Source organism: Primulina eburnea, chromosome 12, assembly GCF_022965805.1.
Source record: "Primulina eburnea isolate SZY01 chromosome 12, ASM2296580v1, whole genome shotgun sequence".
In the NCBI taxonomy this organism is placed as follows: Eukaryota; Viridiplantae; Streptophyta; class Magnoliopsida; order Lamiales; family Gesneriaceae; genus Primulina; species Primulina eburnea.
The window spans coordinates 6432851-6451972 of NC_133112.1; the positions used below are offsets into that span (position 1 = coordinate 6432851).

General features: G+C 37.3%; 2 protein-coding genes across 7 annotated transcripts; both read left to right on the forward strand.

Annotated features, from left to right (window-relative positions):
* The first annotated feature begins 13497 nt into the window (after positions 1-13497).
* On the forward strand, positions 13498-15232 carry LOC140806601 (protein FAR1-RELATED SEQUENCE 5-like). Its single transcript, XM_073163162.1, has 4 exons — positions 13498-13512; positions 14070-14426; positions 14533-15066; positions 15203-15232. The coding sequence occupies exons 1-4, from the start codon at positions 13498-13500 to the stop codon at positions 15230-15232; spliced, it is 936 nt and encodes a 311-aa protein (XP_073019263.1).
* A 1521-nt stretch (positions 15233-16753) lies between these two features.
* Positions 16754-18819, forward strand: LOC140807683 (uncharacterized). Of its 6 annotated transcripts, none has more exons than XR_012112737.1 (3): positions 16754-18172; positions 18351-18422; positions 18478-18819. XR_012112737.1 is itself a non-coding variant. In XM_073164635.1 (2 exons), the coding sequence occupies exon 1, from the start codon at positions 16833-16835 to the stop codon at positions 18144-18146; it is 1314 nt and encodes a 437-aa protein (XP_073020736.1). In that variant the 5' UTR covers positions 16754-16832; the 3' UTR covers positions 18147-18172; positions 18495-18819. The 6 variants fall into 6 exon arrangements, 3 of the variants coding, with proteins under 3 accessions (XP_073020736.1, XP_073020738.1, XP_073020737.1); XR_012112738.1 differs by having other exon boundaries at positions 18351-18405; positions 18495-18819; XR_012112739.1 differs by having other exon boundaries at positions 18379-18422.
* The last annotated feature ends 303 nt before the right edge of the window (positions 18820-19122 follow it).

Here is a 19122-nt window from a genome sequence, read left to right on the forward strand (position 1 = left end):
GCGCCGCACCCGCGGTGTCACCTATGCAGCAACAGAATTTTTGGCGAAAAGACACCGCACCCGCGGTGCTTACACTACCGCACCCGCGGTCATGCACAAACATTCCTCCGGAAATTGTGAAACTTTGTAGACTTTGAGGAAAAGGAGAGGAGAATGGTGTGCTACGTGGGATATCTTGTCTAGACTATAAAAGGGATCTCTTTTTCATCATCTAGGGTATGGAGAGAAGCTAGGAAAAGGGTGGAGGCTACAAGGAAGAAGATTGAAGATCAAGAAGATCATCATCAACAAGTTCTTGCACATCTTTGGACAAAAACTTCATACACTCCAAAACTCTTGTTCTAAGTTCTTTCTTTATTTTTACTCTTATTTTGATATGTCTTGTTTAATGTTTATGTGTTGTTGTTTGATTTTTATTATTATGAACTAAATCTTAATTCTAGAGGAATGATGGAACAAAACTAGAAACCATGTGTTGAGACTCATGATTTATGCTATATAAGTTGTCTTTATTGTTCATTTGTGTTTTTCCAATCTTAATGCTTTCATTTTATTGGCCATATCTTGAATGATTTGTATGTTTATAAATTATCACTTGAAAAAGGGAATTTATAATCAAGAAAGGGAAAAATACATCGATGGTATTTATATAGTTCGAGAGCACATATATTGCTATGGAATCCATTAAAAGAATTTAGCGCTTGTTGTGTTATTTAATTATCGATTGTTGACGGAGACGTTGCAATCTTTTGTTAGATAATTAGTATCTACTTAGCACTCGAGAGAGGGAGTAGATAATTATGGAATTCTTGGTTAATGAATAAGAAGGACAATTATAATATAGCTACACAAAATAACACATGGTGGATAGTTGCGTGAAATCAGACCTCTAGATCTTTTATTCCATTATTGTTCAACTCTATTTGGTATTAAAATTAAATTTATTTACAATTCAGTCATTGATACGAACAAATCTGTTATTTGATTATTCTAAATAAAATCGAGACTATTCTAATTACAAGCATTAATATAAATTTAGAAAATTACATTCCTCGTGGGATCGATACTTGTACTCATAATTACATTTTACTATAACTTGACGCCGTGCGCTTGCGAGCATTAAAGAAAACACGCAACAAGTTTTTGGCGCCGTTGCCGGGGAGTGTAAAATTTGAATTTATATTAGTATTGTTACCAATTAGTCTAGATTTTAATTTAGAGCTATTTTTATTATACTACATTAAACACTGATTTGTTTATTGTTTTTGTTTGACAGTGCATGCGAAGATCGCAAAATCTTGACTTGCTTATCTTTGATCCTGAGATTGAAAGAACCGCAAGAAGGTTAAGAAAGGCAAGAAGAGAAGAGATTCTAGCAATGGCTGAAAACAGAGACAATGAAAATCCACCCCCTGCAATACCCATCCGAGATCATTTTAGGCCGGTATTGAATGCTCATTATTCTGGTATAGCACGAGGAACGATTAATGCAAACAACTTTGAGCTCAAGCCTGCGTTGATAAACATGGTTCAACAGAATCAGTTTGGGGGAGCCGCTACTGCAGATCCTCATTTACATCTCAGAACATTCCTTGAAATTACTGATACGGTAAAAATAAATGGTGTTTCTGATGATATAATTCGATTGCGTTTGTTTCCTTTTTCTCTTAGGGACCAAGCAAGAGGATGGCTCCAATCGCTTCCTTTGGGGAGTATCACTACCTGGCAGGATTTAGCAACTAAGTTTCTTGCAAAATATTTCCCACCTGCAAAGTCTGCACAGTTAAAAATCGAGATAAGTACTTTTAGGCAGACTGATTTTGAGCAACTATATGAGGCATGGGAAAGATATAAGGAATTGTTGAGGAGATGTCCAAACCATGGTTTTGAAGATTGGGTACAGATTGAATTATTTTACAATGGTTTGAATGGACAGACAAGAGGCACTGTTGATGCAGCAGCTGGTGGCACGATATTTGCCAAATCACCCGATCAAGCATATGATTTGCTTGAACAGATGACCATTAACAGTTATCAGTGGCCGACTGAAAGATCAGGAGTGAAGAAGCAAGCTGGAATTTATGCCATAGATCCTATTACATCACTCACAGCTCAAGTTTCAGCTTTAACAACTCAAATTGCAGCAATGAACAAGGCTAGTTTATCAGAGGTTGAAAATGCATCTGTTGTCACTGAGGAACCACATATTCCTGATGAGGCTCATTATATCAACAATAGGAATTTTGGTGGTTATGGAGGATATCGAAGTAACCCTCCCCCTAACACTTATCATCCGGGTTTGAGAAATCACGAGAATTTTTCATATGCTAATAATAAGAATGTTTTGAATCCTCCACCGGGGTTCAATGCATCAAAGGGAGAAGGAAAACCTTCGCTTGAGGATTTAGTTGGGACATTTGTTGTAGAATCGAGTAAAAGAATGGCTAGGACTGAATCTCGTCTTGATGGCATGGAAACTCACATGGGAAATATGGGAGCTACAATGAAGTCATTGGAGACACAGATTGGTCAATTAGCTAATGCATTGAAAGATCAAAATAAAGGTCAGTTCCCGAGTAACACTGAAGTGAATCCAAAGGAGCAATGCAAAGCTGTAACTTTGAGGAGTGGAAAAGAACTTGATGGTAAAAATTCCAATGATAAGGATGAAAAGGAGGTAACTGTTGAAGAAGTTGAAACTGAGGGTTCCAAAGCTGAAGCTGAAGTTGAACAACCTCCAGTATTTCAGCCAATACTTCCATATCCGCAGAGGTTTAAAAAGAAGAAATTGGATGAGCAATTTGCCAAATTTTTGGAGATCTTCAAGAAGATTCACATTAACATTCCATTTGCTGATGCTTTAGAGCAAATGCCAAACTATGCAAAGTTCATAAAAGATGTGATGTCAAAGAAGAGAAAGTTGCATGAGTTTGAGACAGTGAAATTGACAGAAGAGTGTAGCGCCATACTTCAAAGGAAACTACCACAGAAACTCAAAGATCCAGGGAGTTTTACTATCCCTTGTGTTATTGGTGGTTCTAGAATAAATAAAGCTTTATGTGATTTGGTGCCAGTATTAATTTAATGCCTTTTTCCATTTACAGGACTTTAGAGCTTGGCGAGGTGAAGCCTAGCACTATTACCCTGCAGCTGGCGGATAGATCACTTACATATCCACGGGGTATAGTGGAGGATGTTCTGGTAAAGGTAGACAAATTTATATTTCCTGCTGATTTTGTCATTCTAGATATGGAAGAAGATCAGGACACCCCACTTATCTTTGGAAGGCCATTTTTGGCCACTGGAAAAGCTTTGATCGATGTGCACAAGGGTGAGCTTACATTGAGAGTAGGTGGAGAAGAAGTCATGTTCAACATCTACAACACAATCAAGGAACCAAATGAGGTAAGTACTTGTAATAGTATTGATGTAATTGATTCATGTGTATCTCATGTTGGTGCAGGTAGATTGACGAAAGATTCTTTGGAAAGATGCTTGTTGGAATCGGCGTCTATACTGGAAGAAGATGATTGGGACGTGCAAGAGGAGTTACTTACTCTCGATACATTGCCTAGAGAAAATATTGATGTGCATAATGTAGAACTACTTGAAGATGCAAGTATAGAGGTACCAAAAGTATCCCCCGAATTGAAGGAACTTCCAAGTCACCTCTGTTATGCATTTTTAGGTGAAAATTCAACATATCCAGTAATCATCTCTTCTTTTCTTACTTGTACAGAAAAAGAAAAATTGTTGAGGGTGTTGAGAGAATTTAAATCTGCTTTGGGATGGACAATTGCTGATATAAGGGGAATTAGCCCTACTGTTTGTATGCATAAAATTTTGATGCAGGAGTCATATTCACCTTATGTTGATCATCAGAGAAGGCTTAATCCTGCAATGAAAGAGGTTGTGAGGGCTGAGGTATTAAAATTGTTAAATGCTGGTGTTATTTATGCTATATCTGATAGCTCATGGGTTTCACCAGTACAAGTAGTGCCTAAGAAGGGAGGAATAACTGTAGTGAAAAATGAGAACAATGAATTGATTTCAACTCGTCCAGTGACTGGTTGCCGAGTATGCATAGACTACAGGAAATTGAATGATGCTACTAGGAAAGATCATTTCCCACTTCCATTTATTGACCAGATGCTTGATAGAGTTGGTGGTTATCATTATTATTGCTTTCTAGATGGTTATTCAGGTTACAATCAGATTGTCATAGCACCGGAGGATCAGGAGAAGACTACCTTCACTTGCCCTTACGGTACATTTGCTTTCAGGAGAATGCCATTTGGACTATGCAATGCACCTGCTACTTTTCAGAGGTGTATGATGGCCATATTTTCTGATATGGTTGAGGAAATAATGGAGGTTTTTATGGATGACATTTCTGTATTTGGTACATCTTTTGATCATAGTTTGCAAAATTTAATGCTTGTTTTGCAGAGATGTCAGGCTAAGAATCTAGTTCTGAATTGGGAAAAATGTCACTTCATGGTTCCAGAAGGTATTGTGCTTGGCCACAAAATTTCAGCTAAAGGAATAGAAGTTGACAGGGCCAAAGTTGTGGCAATTGAAAATCTTCCACCGCCGAAGAACGTGAAAGGAATTCGAAGTTTCTTGGGACATGCCGGGTTTTATCGTCGTTATATTAAAGATTTCTCTAAAATTACTAGACCTTTATGTAATTTGTTAGAGAAAGATTCAACATTTATTTTCGACGATGATTGCTTGCAGGCATTTAACAGGATCAAGAAAGCACTGATTTCTGCACCCATCATGATAGTACCTGATTGGAAGGAGCCCTTTGAGCTCATGTGTGATGCTAGCGACTATGTTGTAGGAGCAGCATTGGGACAAAGACGAGACAAGATGTTTAAAGCTATCTACTATGCAAGTCGTACACTCAATGCAGCCCAACAGAATTACACAACTACTGAAAAAGAGATGCTAGCAGTGGTGTTTGCATTTGACAAGTTCAGAACATATCTCATTGGCACCAAGGTAACCGTTTTTACTGATCATGCAGCTCTTCGATACTTGTTTGCCAAAAAGGATGCAAAGCCCAGATTGATACGATGGATACTCCTACTTCAAGAATTTGACTTTGAAGTCAAAGATAAGAAAGGTTGTGAGAACCAGGTGGCTGATCACCTGTCACGACTAGAGCTGGAAGAACGAACTGAAGGTGGAGCTATCAACGAGTCATTCCCAGATGAGCAACTTTTCAAGGTAAGTGTTACATATCCGTGGTTTGCAGATATAGCTAATTTTCTTGCTGCAGGATAATTGCCTTCAGATTTAACGTATCATCAAAAGAAGAAATTTCTTCATGATGCTAAGTTTTACCTGTGGGACGATCCATTCTTGTTTAAGAGATGCGCTGATCAGATAATCAGACGATGTGTAGCTGAGGAAGAAGCGGGTATAATTCTAGAGCAATGTCATTCCGCACCCTACGGTGGACACTTTGGAGCATCTAGAACAGCAGCTAAAGTATTACAGTCAGGTTTTTATTGGCCTAATTTATTTAAAGACAGTTATACTTTAGTCAAGTCATGTGATAAATGCCAAAGAATTGGCAATATTTCTAGACGACATGAATTACCACTAACAAATATTTTGGAGGTGGAACTCTTTGATGTCTGGGGTATTGACTTTATGGGTCCCTTCCCATCTTCGTTTGGTCAATCATACATTTTACTTGCTGTCGATTATGTGTCAAAATGGGTGGAAGCAATCGCCACCAGTACTAATGATGCTCGAGTTGTTGTTAAGTTTGTCCACAGGAACATCTTCACGAGATTTGGAACGCCTAGGGCCATTATCAGTGATGAAGGTACACATTTTTGTAACAAAATTTTTAACTCACTATTGGCCAAGTATGATGTGAAGCACAGGGTGACACTGGCATACCACCCGCAAGCTAATGGGCAAGCAGAAATATCCAACCGGGAGATTAAGCAAATATTGGAAAAGACAGTGAAAACAAACCGGAAGGATTGGGCAATTAAGCTAGATGACGCTTTATGGGCATACAGGACTGCATACAAGACACCTATCGGGATGTCACCTTATAGGTTGGTCTTTGGGAAAGCTTGTCATTTACCTTTGGAACTGGAGCACAAGGCATTTTGGGCTATAAAAAAGCTAAATTTTGATATGGGAGCATCGAGCGAGCAACGACTGTTGCAGTTGAATGAGATGGAAGAATTCAGGAATGATGCATACGAGAATGCCAAGATATACAAAGAAAATACCAAGAGATGGCACGACAAGCAGATTCTTCGACGAGAAATTGAAGCAGGACAACAGGTGTTATTATTCAATTCTCGACTGAGGTTGTTTCCTGGTAAGTTAAAATCCAGATGGTCTGGCCCATTCACAGTAGAAAAAGTGTACCCACATGGTGCAATTGAACTAAAATGCAAAAATGGCGAGACATTCAAAGTCAATGGTCAGAGGGTCAAACATTACTTTGGCAATGAAGTGCGACACATGGACAACATCCCACTGCAAGAACCAAAGTAGACTGATGAAAGTCAGGCTGATGACGTTAAACCAAGCGCTTATTGGGAGGCAACCCAAATTTTTTGTTTATTTTGCATTTTGATTTTGGGGTTGATTTTATTTTTGTATCATGTTATTTGTGTTTTTGTATTTTTTAGATATAATGTGTGATTTTATCTTCCCAAATTTAATGATTTCCAATTGTTTTCTTTTCAGGACTGAAAAGTTGAGAAGAAAATATTTTGATAAAACTAGAGCGCCCTTACAGTCTCATGTGCACTGCACCTATGCTTGAGGTGCATTACAAATTCAAGAAAATTCGAAGCAGGAGTGCACCCGCAGCACAAAGAAAGCGCCCCCGCGCTAGGAGTGCCGAAGCACTACCGCACCCGTGGTGCTTACACTACCGCACCCGCGGTCGTGCATTATGGAGAAATGCGCGTAGCTGCCGAACACACAGCGCACCCGCGCTGCCTATGCTACCGCCCCTGCGCTAAACTGCCGATACAAGAGCGCACCTGCGCTACTCTAAGACCGCACCCGCGGTGTAAATTCGAACAAACAACGCACCTGCGGTGCTTACAATACCGCACCCGCGGTCTTGCTTTTTAAGAAAAAAATCGGGCATCCCTCAAACACAATCGAAAACTTCATTCTCAAGAAAACCCATCTCCATTTTCGAAATCCCTACTCCAAACACAAATCACACACCAAAATTTTGTTCTTCTTTCAACTAATTCATCACTACAACCTAGAAATCTTCACTCATTCCATCAAATACCTCATTTCTTTCCATCAAATTCAAAGATCCAACCTAGGGTTGTAAAAGGGGATTCAAAATTTATTCAAGAATTTGAACACAACTTTGTTTTTGTTCCTCAAGAAACAATTCAACACACCCAAGGTGAGCAAATTCTAGCAAATTTGTTGCTAAATTCGAAATTTGTTGTTAAGGAAGGAAATTATTCATTTTGTGAAGCATATTGTTGATTTTGGGAATATTGTTGATTGATTATTGTGTACATTGTTGAAGTGTGAATATTGTGAAGTAGTAGTTTGGTGGATTGCAATAATCTTGTATTTTGAGAAGTGGGTTGAATTAAAGTTGTGTTGAGAAGGTGTTCGACAAAATGCCACTAAAAAGAAAGTCATCAAAGGGTGCTTCATCATCATCAAGGGTGAACTATGATGCGAGTCGGTTTTATGATGAGAGGGCAGAAGAACAATATGGGAAGATTTTGAATAGAAGCATTATCAAGGAGAGATGATTTGATATGAGCTTCCCTGATACTGAAATTGGGAGGATGCTTACTGCTAGACAGTGGGAAGAATTTGGCAGACAGCCACAGGATGCTGTCATATCACTGGTGAGAGAGTTCTACGCTAACCTTAAGGTTAGATATAATCGATTGACAGTTTTTGTTCGAGGTAAACAGGTAGCATATGATGCACATACAATCAACACGATATATGGCTTCCCTCAAATCATGCACGACGAGTATGAAGAATACAGAAATGAGCATGTTGATTATAACAATATTCTTCAAACAATATGTATACAGGGAGCCGAATGGCGAATGAGGGACGATGTGCACTTGAGCCTAGCAAAGTCTGATCTGAAGACTGTTGCTAAAAATTGGTATTCATTCATTGCTGCTAGGATAAAGCCAACCGAACACACCACTACTGTCATTAAGGAGAGGGCCATCCTCACATTTTGCATTATGACAGGAAAGACAGTTGATCTCGGTCAATTGCTTCAAAATTCCATTCTCGACTATGGAAGAGGTAACTCTCCGAGTGGACTTCTCCACCCCTCTCTCATCACCATATTGTGCCAACATGCGGGAGTGACTTGGGCTCCGAATGAAGAAGTTCTGAAACCGAAAAATCCTATTGTGATAGCTCAGGCATTTATGGGAGTCAGAAATGACCAAGCTGCAGCACGTAGAGCTCAAAGGGAATTCAATCAGAGGGCTGCAGAGAGACGTGACCAAGCCCAAGCTCAAGAGCCACAGCCGCAGCAAAGGCATAGGAGAAATATGTTGAATCAGTTGGAAGAGGATATGCGAGTACAACGCCAAGAGATGGATGCTTTTCGGTATAGGACCGATACATTCATGGGGTACATGATGGATTTCACTTCGGTGTTGGCTCAGCAGTTTCCATCTGCTTCTACTTCTGGTCATCCGTTTCCACCTCCTCCACAGTGGCCACCTGTTTACCACCCGCCAGAGTTCCAACCACCCCACCACGATGACGATGATGAGGATGATGGCAATGACCACTGACGGTCGTTGCCCAGTGTATGTGCATTTTCTTATTTATCATGCTTATTCACATCGAGGACGATGCACATGTTTAAGTTTGGGGGAGATTTATTTTATTTAATTTGGTTTGTGTTTAATTTTATTTTATTTGGAGTTTTTATTTGTTTTCGTGTGTTTATTTATTTAGTGTATTTTTGTGTGTTTAAATTTTTGATTTATTTTGTGTGTTTGTAGTAGTTTAGTCATGAAATTTTTAATGAATTGGCCAATGATGAAAATATTTTTATGAAAAAGAAATGTCATGCATTAAATTCATGTTAATTGATCACTTTGAAAAATTTAGAGAATAATCATGAGATTTGGTGAGTTTGAGACTTACAATTTCTATAAAACTTTGTGATTTTTATTTGACATTGAAATAAAATTTTTGCAAACACATAAATGATTGAGGCAATATTTGAATTTATTTGGGCCATGTATATTATTCATAAACATTCATTTGAAGCCCTTTTGAGCCTATAAGAGAAAAGAGTTGTGTTTTTTAAATTCCTTGGAAGCCAAGCACATTTCTTTTTGAATATATATGTATTTGGTTGATGCATTGAGACACCATTTTCACGATGATTAGATTCTAATTTTTGATGGTGAATTGAGATTTTGTCTAGAACTATCCAAACATCACTCGAGGCGAAATACAGACAATTTATGATTTAGGAATGATTTAGGTGATTTTTTTGGATCGATTGAGCCTTTCAAGCTACCAAATAAATTAATTTATCATTTGTCACCTCTTTGAGCTTATATGAATTTGAATGGCACACGTAAATATGTGTAAAAGACCCCCATTCAAATATTTTTTTCAAGAATCCCACAATTACCAACCTTTTGAATATCTTATAAAATTAATTCCTACCTTCTCAAGGGAGTAAGAATTCGAAAGAAATTGATTTTCTCCTACAAAAGAAAAAATGAATAATGATACATTGTTGAAGATTGGAGAAAAAAGAGGAGAAAAAGAGATGAGATTGAATAAAGAAAAAGAAAAAGAAAAAAAATGGAGATCAAAAGAACCCCCTTATTTGAACTCCTAAACTTTATTTGTAGCCATGAACCGAGGCCTAACATTATAACCATTGAAAATCCTATTAACCTAGTCATAGTTGTCCAATATACTAGTGGAGAGTGATTGGGAGGATCTAGCCTATGGACAATCGATAAACACTGTCATTGAATAAGAATTTTGATCAATTTTTCACACACCTCATTGCATCAAATATTTATTGGGTATCCATTTCTTGAATGAATATTGCTTTGAACCCAATTTTTACCGAAAAAGACCTTGTGATATGTGTTTGTAAAAATTTGAAATCAATTGATAATGATTTGAAACATGGTTGAGAGATTTGAAGTTAGAGAACGAACCAATCATATGATTTTATCTGGATGAACAAGTGGTTGAATTGATTTGAATTGTAAATCCATGGTGGATTTTGAATTTATATTGAGGCCAAGTTCTTTAAAATATTTCATGACTTATTTGTTTGTTTGTTTGTTTTTGTTGTTTTATTTTGCTCGAGACTAGCAAAATCTTAAGTTTGAGGGAGTTTGATAAGTGCAATTTATTGTACTTTTATTACTTGTTTTTAACTTGGAATTTTGTGATTCTTGAGCAGGTTTTATTTGATATGTTGTTGTTTTTGTTATTGTAGTTTGGAAGATTAGAAATGAGAGTTTGGAGTGATATAGTGATGAATTAGAAGGTGCAAAGGACAAAGATACACGAAGCAACAGTGCACCCGCGCTGCCTATGCTACCGCACCCGCGCCAACTGCCGAGGCATGACCGCACCCGCGGTCATGCAAGCGCCGCACCCGCGGTGTCACCTATGCAGCAACAGAATTTTTGGCGAAAAGACACCGCACCCGCGGTGCTTACACTACCGCACCCGCGGTCATGCACAAACATTCCTCCGGAAATTGTGAAACTTTGTAGACTTTGAGGAAAAGGAGGGGAGAATGGTGTGCTACGTGGGATATCTTGTCTAGACTATAAAAGGGATCTCTTTTTCATCATCTAGGGTATGGAGAGAAGCTAGGAAAAGGGTGGAGGCTACAAGGAAGAAGATTGAAGATCAAGAAGATCATCATCAACAAGTTCTTGCACATCTTTGGACAAAAACTTCATACACTCCAAAACTCTTGTTCTAAGTTCTTTCTTTATTTTTACTCTTATTTTGATATGTCTTGTTTAATGTTTATGTGTTGTTGTTTGATTTTTATTATTATGAACTAAATCTTAATTCTAGAGGAATGATGGAACAAAACTAGAAACCATGTGTTGAGACTCATGATTTATGCTATATAAGTTGTCTTTATTGTTCATTTGTGTTTTTCCAATCTTAATGCTTTCATTTTATTGGCCATATCTTGAATGATTTGTATGTTTATAAATTATCACTTGAAAAAGGGAATTTATAATCAAGAAAGAGAAAAATACATCGATGGTATTTATATAATTCGAGAGCACATATATTGCTATGGAATCCATTAAAAGAATTTAGCGCTTGTTGTGTTATTTAATTATCGATTGTTGACGGAGACGTTGCAATCCTTTGTTAGATAATTAGTATCTACTTAGCACTCGAGAGAGGGAGTAGATAATTATGGAATTCTTGGTTAATGAATAAGAAGGACAATTATAATATAGCTACACAAAATAACACATGGTGGATAGTTGCGTGAAATCAGACCTCTAGATCTTTTATTCCATTATTGTTCAACTCTATTTGGTATTAAAATTAAATTTATTTACAATTCAGTCATTGATACGAACAAATCTGTTATTTGATTATTCTAAATAAAATCGAGACTATTCTAATTACAAGCATTAATATAAATTTAGAAAATTACATTCCTCGTGGGATCGATACTTGTACTCATAATTACATTTTACTATAACTTGACGCCGTGCGCTTGCGAGCATTAAAGAAAACACGCAACACTTTTTCTTTCTTTAGTTGTCAAATGAAACTTTCAAGTTTTTCCGAAATTCAAATATGATTGATTTTTTTTATGGATGAACTTTATAAATTGAATATCATTATTTTAAATGGCTCGAAAGTATGCATGCATATAATTATGAAATCAAATGAAAATTAATTTAGTATGTTTAATTTAGTGGGAGTGAGTAAATTGAAAAGACAACTTTGAGAAAAAACATATTGACGCCTATATTGTTATATGTGGTAATATAAATCTGATCAGGTGGTAATCTCATTTGGATTCAGAGGGAACTTCATTGTTTGGCTTCAAAATAAATAGATTGAATTTGCAGTTAAAATGTTTTATACTTTATTATGAAAATTCTAGCCAATCTGCCTATGTCCAGGCTCGAATTAGATAAATTCTAGCCTTAACTTCAGCTCATACTCGGTCTAGTCTATCTATATATTATAAGTAGAATTGGTTTGATTATAATTGATAATCCATTCTTGTAGAATTAATGGTTTGATTGTATATCGACTGCAATATGATTTTTTTTTTGTGCGTGTGAGTGCGTGGAAGCACGATCCCGAGTCCACCTCCCTGGGAAATTGTTTGTGTATGATGATCAAATTAGCTTTGTTACTAGAAAGTAGAAACAGCTGAATCATATTGGTTTCATTCTACATGAAATTTCATCAACTTTATCTTTGTGTTTCTGCTATTACTTTATATTGTTCCCTGTTGCTTGTTCAGAAAGAGATTTTAAATGGTCTTCACAAGTGCCATATATATTCCCATTGTCATTCTACTTCGTGTTATTTTCTTGTTTGCATTTTCGTCGTAAGTTGCTTATTCCTTCCTGATTTGTTATGCATATATGCAAATGAATAAGAAACTGCAATAATCGAAAGCACCAAAGAGGAAGCAGCTACAGGTGAAATATATGTAGTCGTTTTGTTGCCCGTCAACTAGGAGAAGTACGGAAAACCATCTATCTCCCTCTCCCTACATGATGCTTTGTGATGGATATTGTAGGCAATGCTGTTCCGATACATTCTGAGATAGATCTAAATAGTTTTAGTATTTAAATATCATATGTTAAACGTTTGTATCAATTTTCATATGAGAATACAAATATGTCATTAATATTAGTATTTATTAGTACCCAAAAATCATATATTAGTATCAAATATGATTCAATTAATACTCAAATATCATATAATAATATCATATGTTTAATGTTTTGTATAGAGAAAAGAAATTGGGGGACTGAAGCAAAATTTTGTTTGTTTCGATAATATTTATTAATTTAGTGTTAATCTATATTATTATTTTTAATTAATATAGGTATTATTTTTTGAATAAATATATGTATTATTCGAAAAAATTAAAAATATTAATGATAGTGAATCCGTGCGAATGGTTTAATCGACACTACCGGTTGGGGCACTGTCCCAACCCATTCATTTTTTTACACGTGTCATTAGTATTTTAATATTTTTGTTACAACAAAAGTAAACCGTGGTTAACATTTATGGAGGAAACCACCTCTCTCAAAACTCAACCAGACTCCTCCCGTGAAATTTTTGAAATATTTCAAACAACCTCTCTCAAAAATTTCAAGAAAGCCCTCTCTCCAAAAAACGACGAAACGAACGGCAGAGTCATAAAATCAAAGCAAGTTTTCTCTCCACCAAAAAATCTCACTTCCCTTTTGTTTTTTCCCGTCGATGGAATCAGGCAAGGTAAATTTTTTGCCACTGTACAATGTTTTTTAATTTATAATGTAGATGTTTGTGTTTGTTTGAAGAAATTTGGGATTTGTTACGCTCATGTCTGCTTTAATTTCATGCTACATATGCTGAGATTTCCACCCGTGAATGTCGTCTGTTTCTGCATTTACATATGGGTTTTTTCAATTTATGTGGAAGGTTCAAGAACGTTGGCGTCGAGCCATTTTTTATTGAGTTGGATCAATTAGGTATTACTTTTCCCTTAAAGATTTTTACTCTGAAGTACTGTTTGGTATAAAGGATGTAAAATCGATTCTTGAATATTGGAAAAAAGTGGCTGCTTTCTGTTTGTGTGAAGAATCGATTCTTCATTTGGGAATTTGTCTTATGCTTTAATCAAGTGAATGCTTTAATCAAGTGAATGATTTAATCAAGTGAAGCTTTCATGTATATTGAATCTGTGTTGGTTGCTGTAGGTTTTCTACATTACAATGGAAGATGACAATCCAATTGAAGAGTTGGGGGGAGAATATATTGAATGAATAGAACTGGATCACATTTCACAACAGCAATGTGGAGTTCCTGAGTTTCCAACGGCAGAAAACGTCGAGGTACCAACTGAAATCTCTGTTGTCGATATTTTGGAGAACAAACTAGCAGTGGGTTCAATTGTGAATAGTGTTGAAGAGGCATATTTGTTGTATTGTCAATACGCGCATGCCAAGGGATTTAGTGTTAGAAAGGGTGATCAACGTTGTTTTCCCAAAACTAATGAACTTCAATCGAAGGAATTTAATTGCTCATGTGAAGGTAAGAAAGATGAAAAATGTTCTAGTAAAAGAATTCCAGTTTATCAAAAGTTGATCACTAGAACTAAATGTAAAGCAAGATTGAAAATTACAAGGGAAAAAGAGGGTGTTTGGCAGGTGAGTAGATTTTTGGAGGAGCATAATCATGAGATGTTTGCACTTGATCAAACTCACCTGTTAAGATCGGCACGCAATTTATCACATGCAAAAAAATCCACTCTAGAATGCTATGGTGAATGCTGGAATATCTGTCTCTAATGCAGTTTCTTTTATGGAGAATGAAGCATGTGGGCCACAAAATGTAGGTTTTATTAGAAAAGATGCATATGACCATATGAGTCGGCTAAAAAAGCATACGAAAGTTGAGAATGGAGATGCAACTGCACTTATCCAATATTTTATTCAGAAGGCGAACAAAGAGAATTACTTTTACTGGAATGTGCAATTGGATGATGACGATAGAGTGATGAATTTTTTCTTTAGGGACTACAAATGTGCAGTGGATTATGAATATTTCGGTGATGTGCTGTCGATTGACACAACATATAGATCAAACAAATACAATTTGATTTGTGCTCCATTTATTGGTATAAACCACCATATGCAAAATGTGCTGTTTGGTTTGGCTTTTATGTCCGATGAGACCGAAGCTTCTTTTGAGTGGTTGTTTACAACATTTCTTGATGCTATGTACGGAAAACAACATGAATCTATATTTTCAGACCAATGCCAGGCCATGATGAATGCAATTGAAACGGTTTTTCCACATTCCCATCATCGTTTATGTCAGTGGCATATAAATCAAAATGCGCCTTCACATTTTGGGAATTTAAATGGCGATTCAAATTTCAAAAAATTGTGTTATAAATGCATGAATTACTGCGACTCTGAAGATGAATTTGATGCCACGTGGACATATATGATCGATACATATAATTTGTGTGGTCATAAATGGTTGAATGGGATGTACAAAATCAGGAAAAAATGCATGAATTACTGCGACTCTGAAGATGAATTTGATGCAACTTGTTTGTCCAGATACGAACCAAAAGCTTTTACTGCATCATCCCTAGAAGAGAATGACCTGTGAGACGCACCGCTAAATTTATTAACTTGTTTTTGTGCCTCTTCCCAAGTGTCATATACACCAGGTTTACGTCCAACGAAAACAACATATGTTTTCCCCTATATCACAAAAATAAATAAAGAACATTAAAAAGTTAACATTAAATAAGTCATAATTAACAGGAAAAAATTTAAAATAACTAAGGCGCTCACCATAAACGAAAATAATGGTATGCCAAATTGTTTTTTTTTTTCTGCAACAAAAAAATTGAGAGTCACAACATACATTTCAGATCTTATGAAATGAACATCTTATAAATAAATATTCACAATAAGTAATGGGCAGAATGTTGAATCCGTCATTGCGTAGGTTCATGTAAATTATTTGGCTTCTTGCTTAGGTTTCACCACAAGTAACATTAAAGCACCACCAGTTGTTTGGGCTCACATCTAACATTAACTTTCTTGATACAGAATTCATTTCTGCACTCTCGCCATAAAACCTTTTTGAGGTTGGAGAATTCATTCCTCTTTAATCAATTTCAAGCAAATGTAAGCAAAGCAAAAATGAAACTGCAACCACTACACAGATTAAGTATTAACCAAAGCAGATACACATTCAGTTCTGTTAGGTATGTGGATGATAAAATAAACATTGCGCATAGCCCACACTCAAGTACTCAACCTTACACCAAACAGCGTGTATTTTTACACTACATAAATTACCTTACATTTAATAATTTGGTCATCCCATCCTTTGTACCAAATAGTACTTCAGAGTAAAAATATTTGAGGGAAAAGTAATACCTAATTGATCCAACTCAATAAAAACTGGCTCGACGCCAACGTTCTTGAACCTTCCACATAAATTCAAAAAACCCATATGTAAATGCAGAAACAGACGAGATTCACGGGTGGAAATCTCAGCATATGTAGCATGAAATTAAAGCAGACATGAGTGTAACAAATCCCAAATTTCTTCAAACAAACACAAACATCTACATTATAAATTAAAAAACATTGTACAGTGGCAAAGAATTTACCTTGCCTGATTCCGTCGACCGGAAAAAACGAAAGAGAAGTGAGATTTTTTGGTGGAGAGAAAACTTGCTTTGATTTTATGACTCTGCCGTTCGTTTCGTCGTTTTTTGGAGAGAGGGCTTTCTTGAAATTTTTGAGAGAGGTTGTTTGAAATATTTCAAAAATTTCACGGGGGGAGTCTGGTTGAGTTTTGAGAGAGATGGTTTCCTTCATAAATATTAACCACGGTTTACTTTTGTTGTAATAAAAATATAAAATACTAATGACACGTGTAAAAAAATGAATGGGTTGGGGCACGGTAGTGTCGAACAAACCCGTGCGAATTGTCATAAACTTGTCCACCTATTTTATTTTTCTCGGAAACTGAAGGTGCCTTTTTTAGACTCGTATCACCTATTGTACGCCGCCGCCGAGAAGATGGACGACACAGTAACCGAAAAGATGTCCTCCGACCTCCACCTTGGACGGCTGCCTCCACCCAAGCCCCGGCCGAAGCGTTTCGTGAGAAATCAAATCCCTGATTCCATTCTAAACGACGCCGCCTTGAACGCGGCCATCTCCCTCCTCCCTTCCAACTACAACTTCGAAATCCACAAGATCGTCTGGCGAGTGCGCTCCACGAACGCCACCCGCGTCGCGCTCCAGTTTCCGGAGGGACTTTTATTGTATTCACTCATCATCTCCGACATACTCACAGCCTTCGCCGGCGTCACCCACTGCTTCATCCTCGGAGACGTAACCTATGGGGCGTGCTGCGTGGACGACCTTTCCTCGCGTGCCCTCGACTCCCACCTCCTCGTACACTTCGGCCACAGCTGTCTTGTCCCCATCGACTCTACCACCATCCCCGTGCTCTACATCTTTGTCGAGATTGCCATCAACACTTCAAAGCTAATCCAAGAGCTGAATCACAATTTCACGCCTGCGGATGCCAATAATTTCATCATGGCGGGAACAATTCAATTCTCTAACGCAATCCGAGCCGTGAAGCCCAAGCTCGAGGATTTAGGGTTTAGGGTTTTCATCCCCCAGTCGAAACCACTATCAGCAGGGGAGGTTCTCGGCTGCACTGCACCAAGTCTGAAATTACAATCTGCCCCAGGGATAAACGACGTGATTATCTTCGTAGCAGATGGGAGGTTCCATTTGGAAGCATTCATGATTGCTAATCCCGGGATTGAAACTTTCAGATATGATCCGTATTTGTCAAAATTGTTCTTGGAGGAATATGATCATGATGGGATGAAGGACGATAGGAGAAGGGCCATAGAAAGAGCAAGGAATGCAAAGAATTGGGGGATTGTGTTGGGCACATTGGGAAGACAAGGCAATCCCAGAGTATTAGAGAGGTTAGAAGGGAAAATGAAGGATAAAGGGCTGGATTATATTGTGGTTCTGATATCCGAATTGTCGCCCAAGAAAATCGAGCTATTTGGGGACGGGGTCGACGCATGGATTCAAATTGCGTGCCCCAGGTTATCGATTGATTGGGGTGCTGCGTTTAAGAAGCCATTGCTGACATCATTCGAGGCAGAGATTGCGCTCGGGGATCTGCCTGGTTGGTGGGAGAGGAATCGTGCAAAAAATGAGGAGTGCTCTCATGACAGAAATGTAGAAGGAAATGTGGATTATCCGATGGATTATTATGCGCAGGATGGAGGGGATTGGAATTCTTGTCACTCAAAGAAGGCGGTTCGAGTTCCTGAGAGCAATTGTTGTGGCAAGTGCTAACTTGCTCCAGGAGTTGTTGCTCACAGGTATGATCAAATATTATGAAGTTTAGACTTGATGAAATGTTGATGTCATCGTACACTTGCGTTTTTTTCTTCAGTGATTTGAAAGTTTAAACAGAGACATAGTTGTGACCATAAAGACTACCGATATTCACAAACATTGCAGTTTGTTAATTACAGAAGTTCATTTGTTATTGAACAGAGGTTTTGTTGCATTAAGCTTCGAACAGGGAGTGAGCGAGCCTCAATGGCACATGGTAGACGAGGAGACCCTGTTTTGTAGTTCTCAAAGCTTCGAATAGGGAGTGATTGAGCCTCAATCGAACAAGACTTTACTGTCTTGCAGCTGCCTGCCATTTCCTTTTGACGGCGGAGCCTTGTTGACAAAATTGTCAAAAGCACACCGGAGGCGTTGACAGACCGTCTCATAATAGACCTGTCAAATTATAATAAACACTTTGGCATGAATTTGTTTTCAATTTAGAAGAGATGATTTGATTTCAGTTTGAACACGCAGTTCTTTTCCATGTCAAACATAGTTGATGAGACTCTAGTACAAGAGTAGTACCTTCACAATACAGCCAAGCACGGACGGACTCTACCGTTGGACGGTTAGTCCACAATCGTCAACTTTCAAGCGTTACTAATATTGGGTGTTTATTGCTTTTTAATACGAGTGATGATCCCATCTGAAAATTTTAAAAATTTTTTGCTCGAATTTGATTTAAATTAAAGCTCAATTTCGAGTTCGACTCGAAATATTCGAAAATGTTCGTGAACTATTTGAATTATTGTTGAAAATAAATACTCGAAAGATTCGAAATTTATTTATTATATAATTATATTATATTAATAAAATACTAAAACTCGAGAACTATGGAACAAAATAATGTGGGTTTGAGTTTGGTTTAAAATAAAGTTCGAATATGTTCGAATTCGATAAATTTGGCTCGAAAAACTTACGAACCGATTCG

Excerpts from the sequence above, each read along its gene's own strand:
- LOC140806601 (XM_073163162.1), top strand. Across the intron at positions 14,427-14,532 it reads AAAAAGAGGGTGTTTGGCAG|AATGCTATGGTGAATGCTGG; the intron begins GTGAGTAGATTT and ends AATCCACTCTAG. Across the intron at positions 15,067-15,202 it reads TGATGAATGCAATTGAAACG|ATGAATTTGATGCCACGTGG; the intron begins GTTTTTCCACAT and ends GCGACTCTGAAG.
- LOC140807683 (XM_073164635.1), top strand. The coding sequence starts at position 16,833 with ATGGACGACACAGTAACCGAAAAGATGTCCTCCGACCTCCACCTTGGA.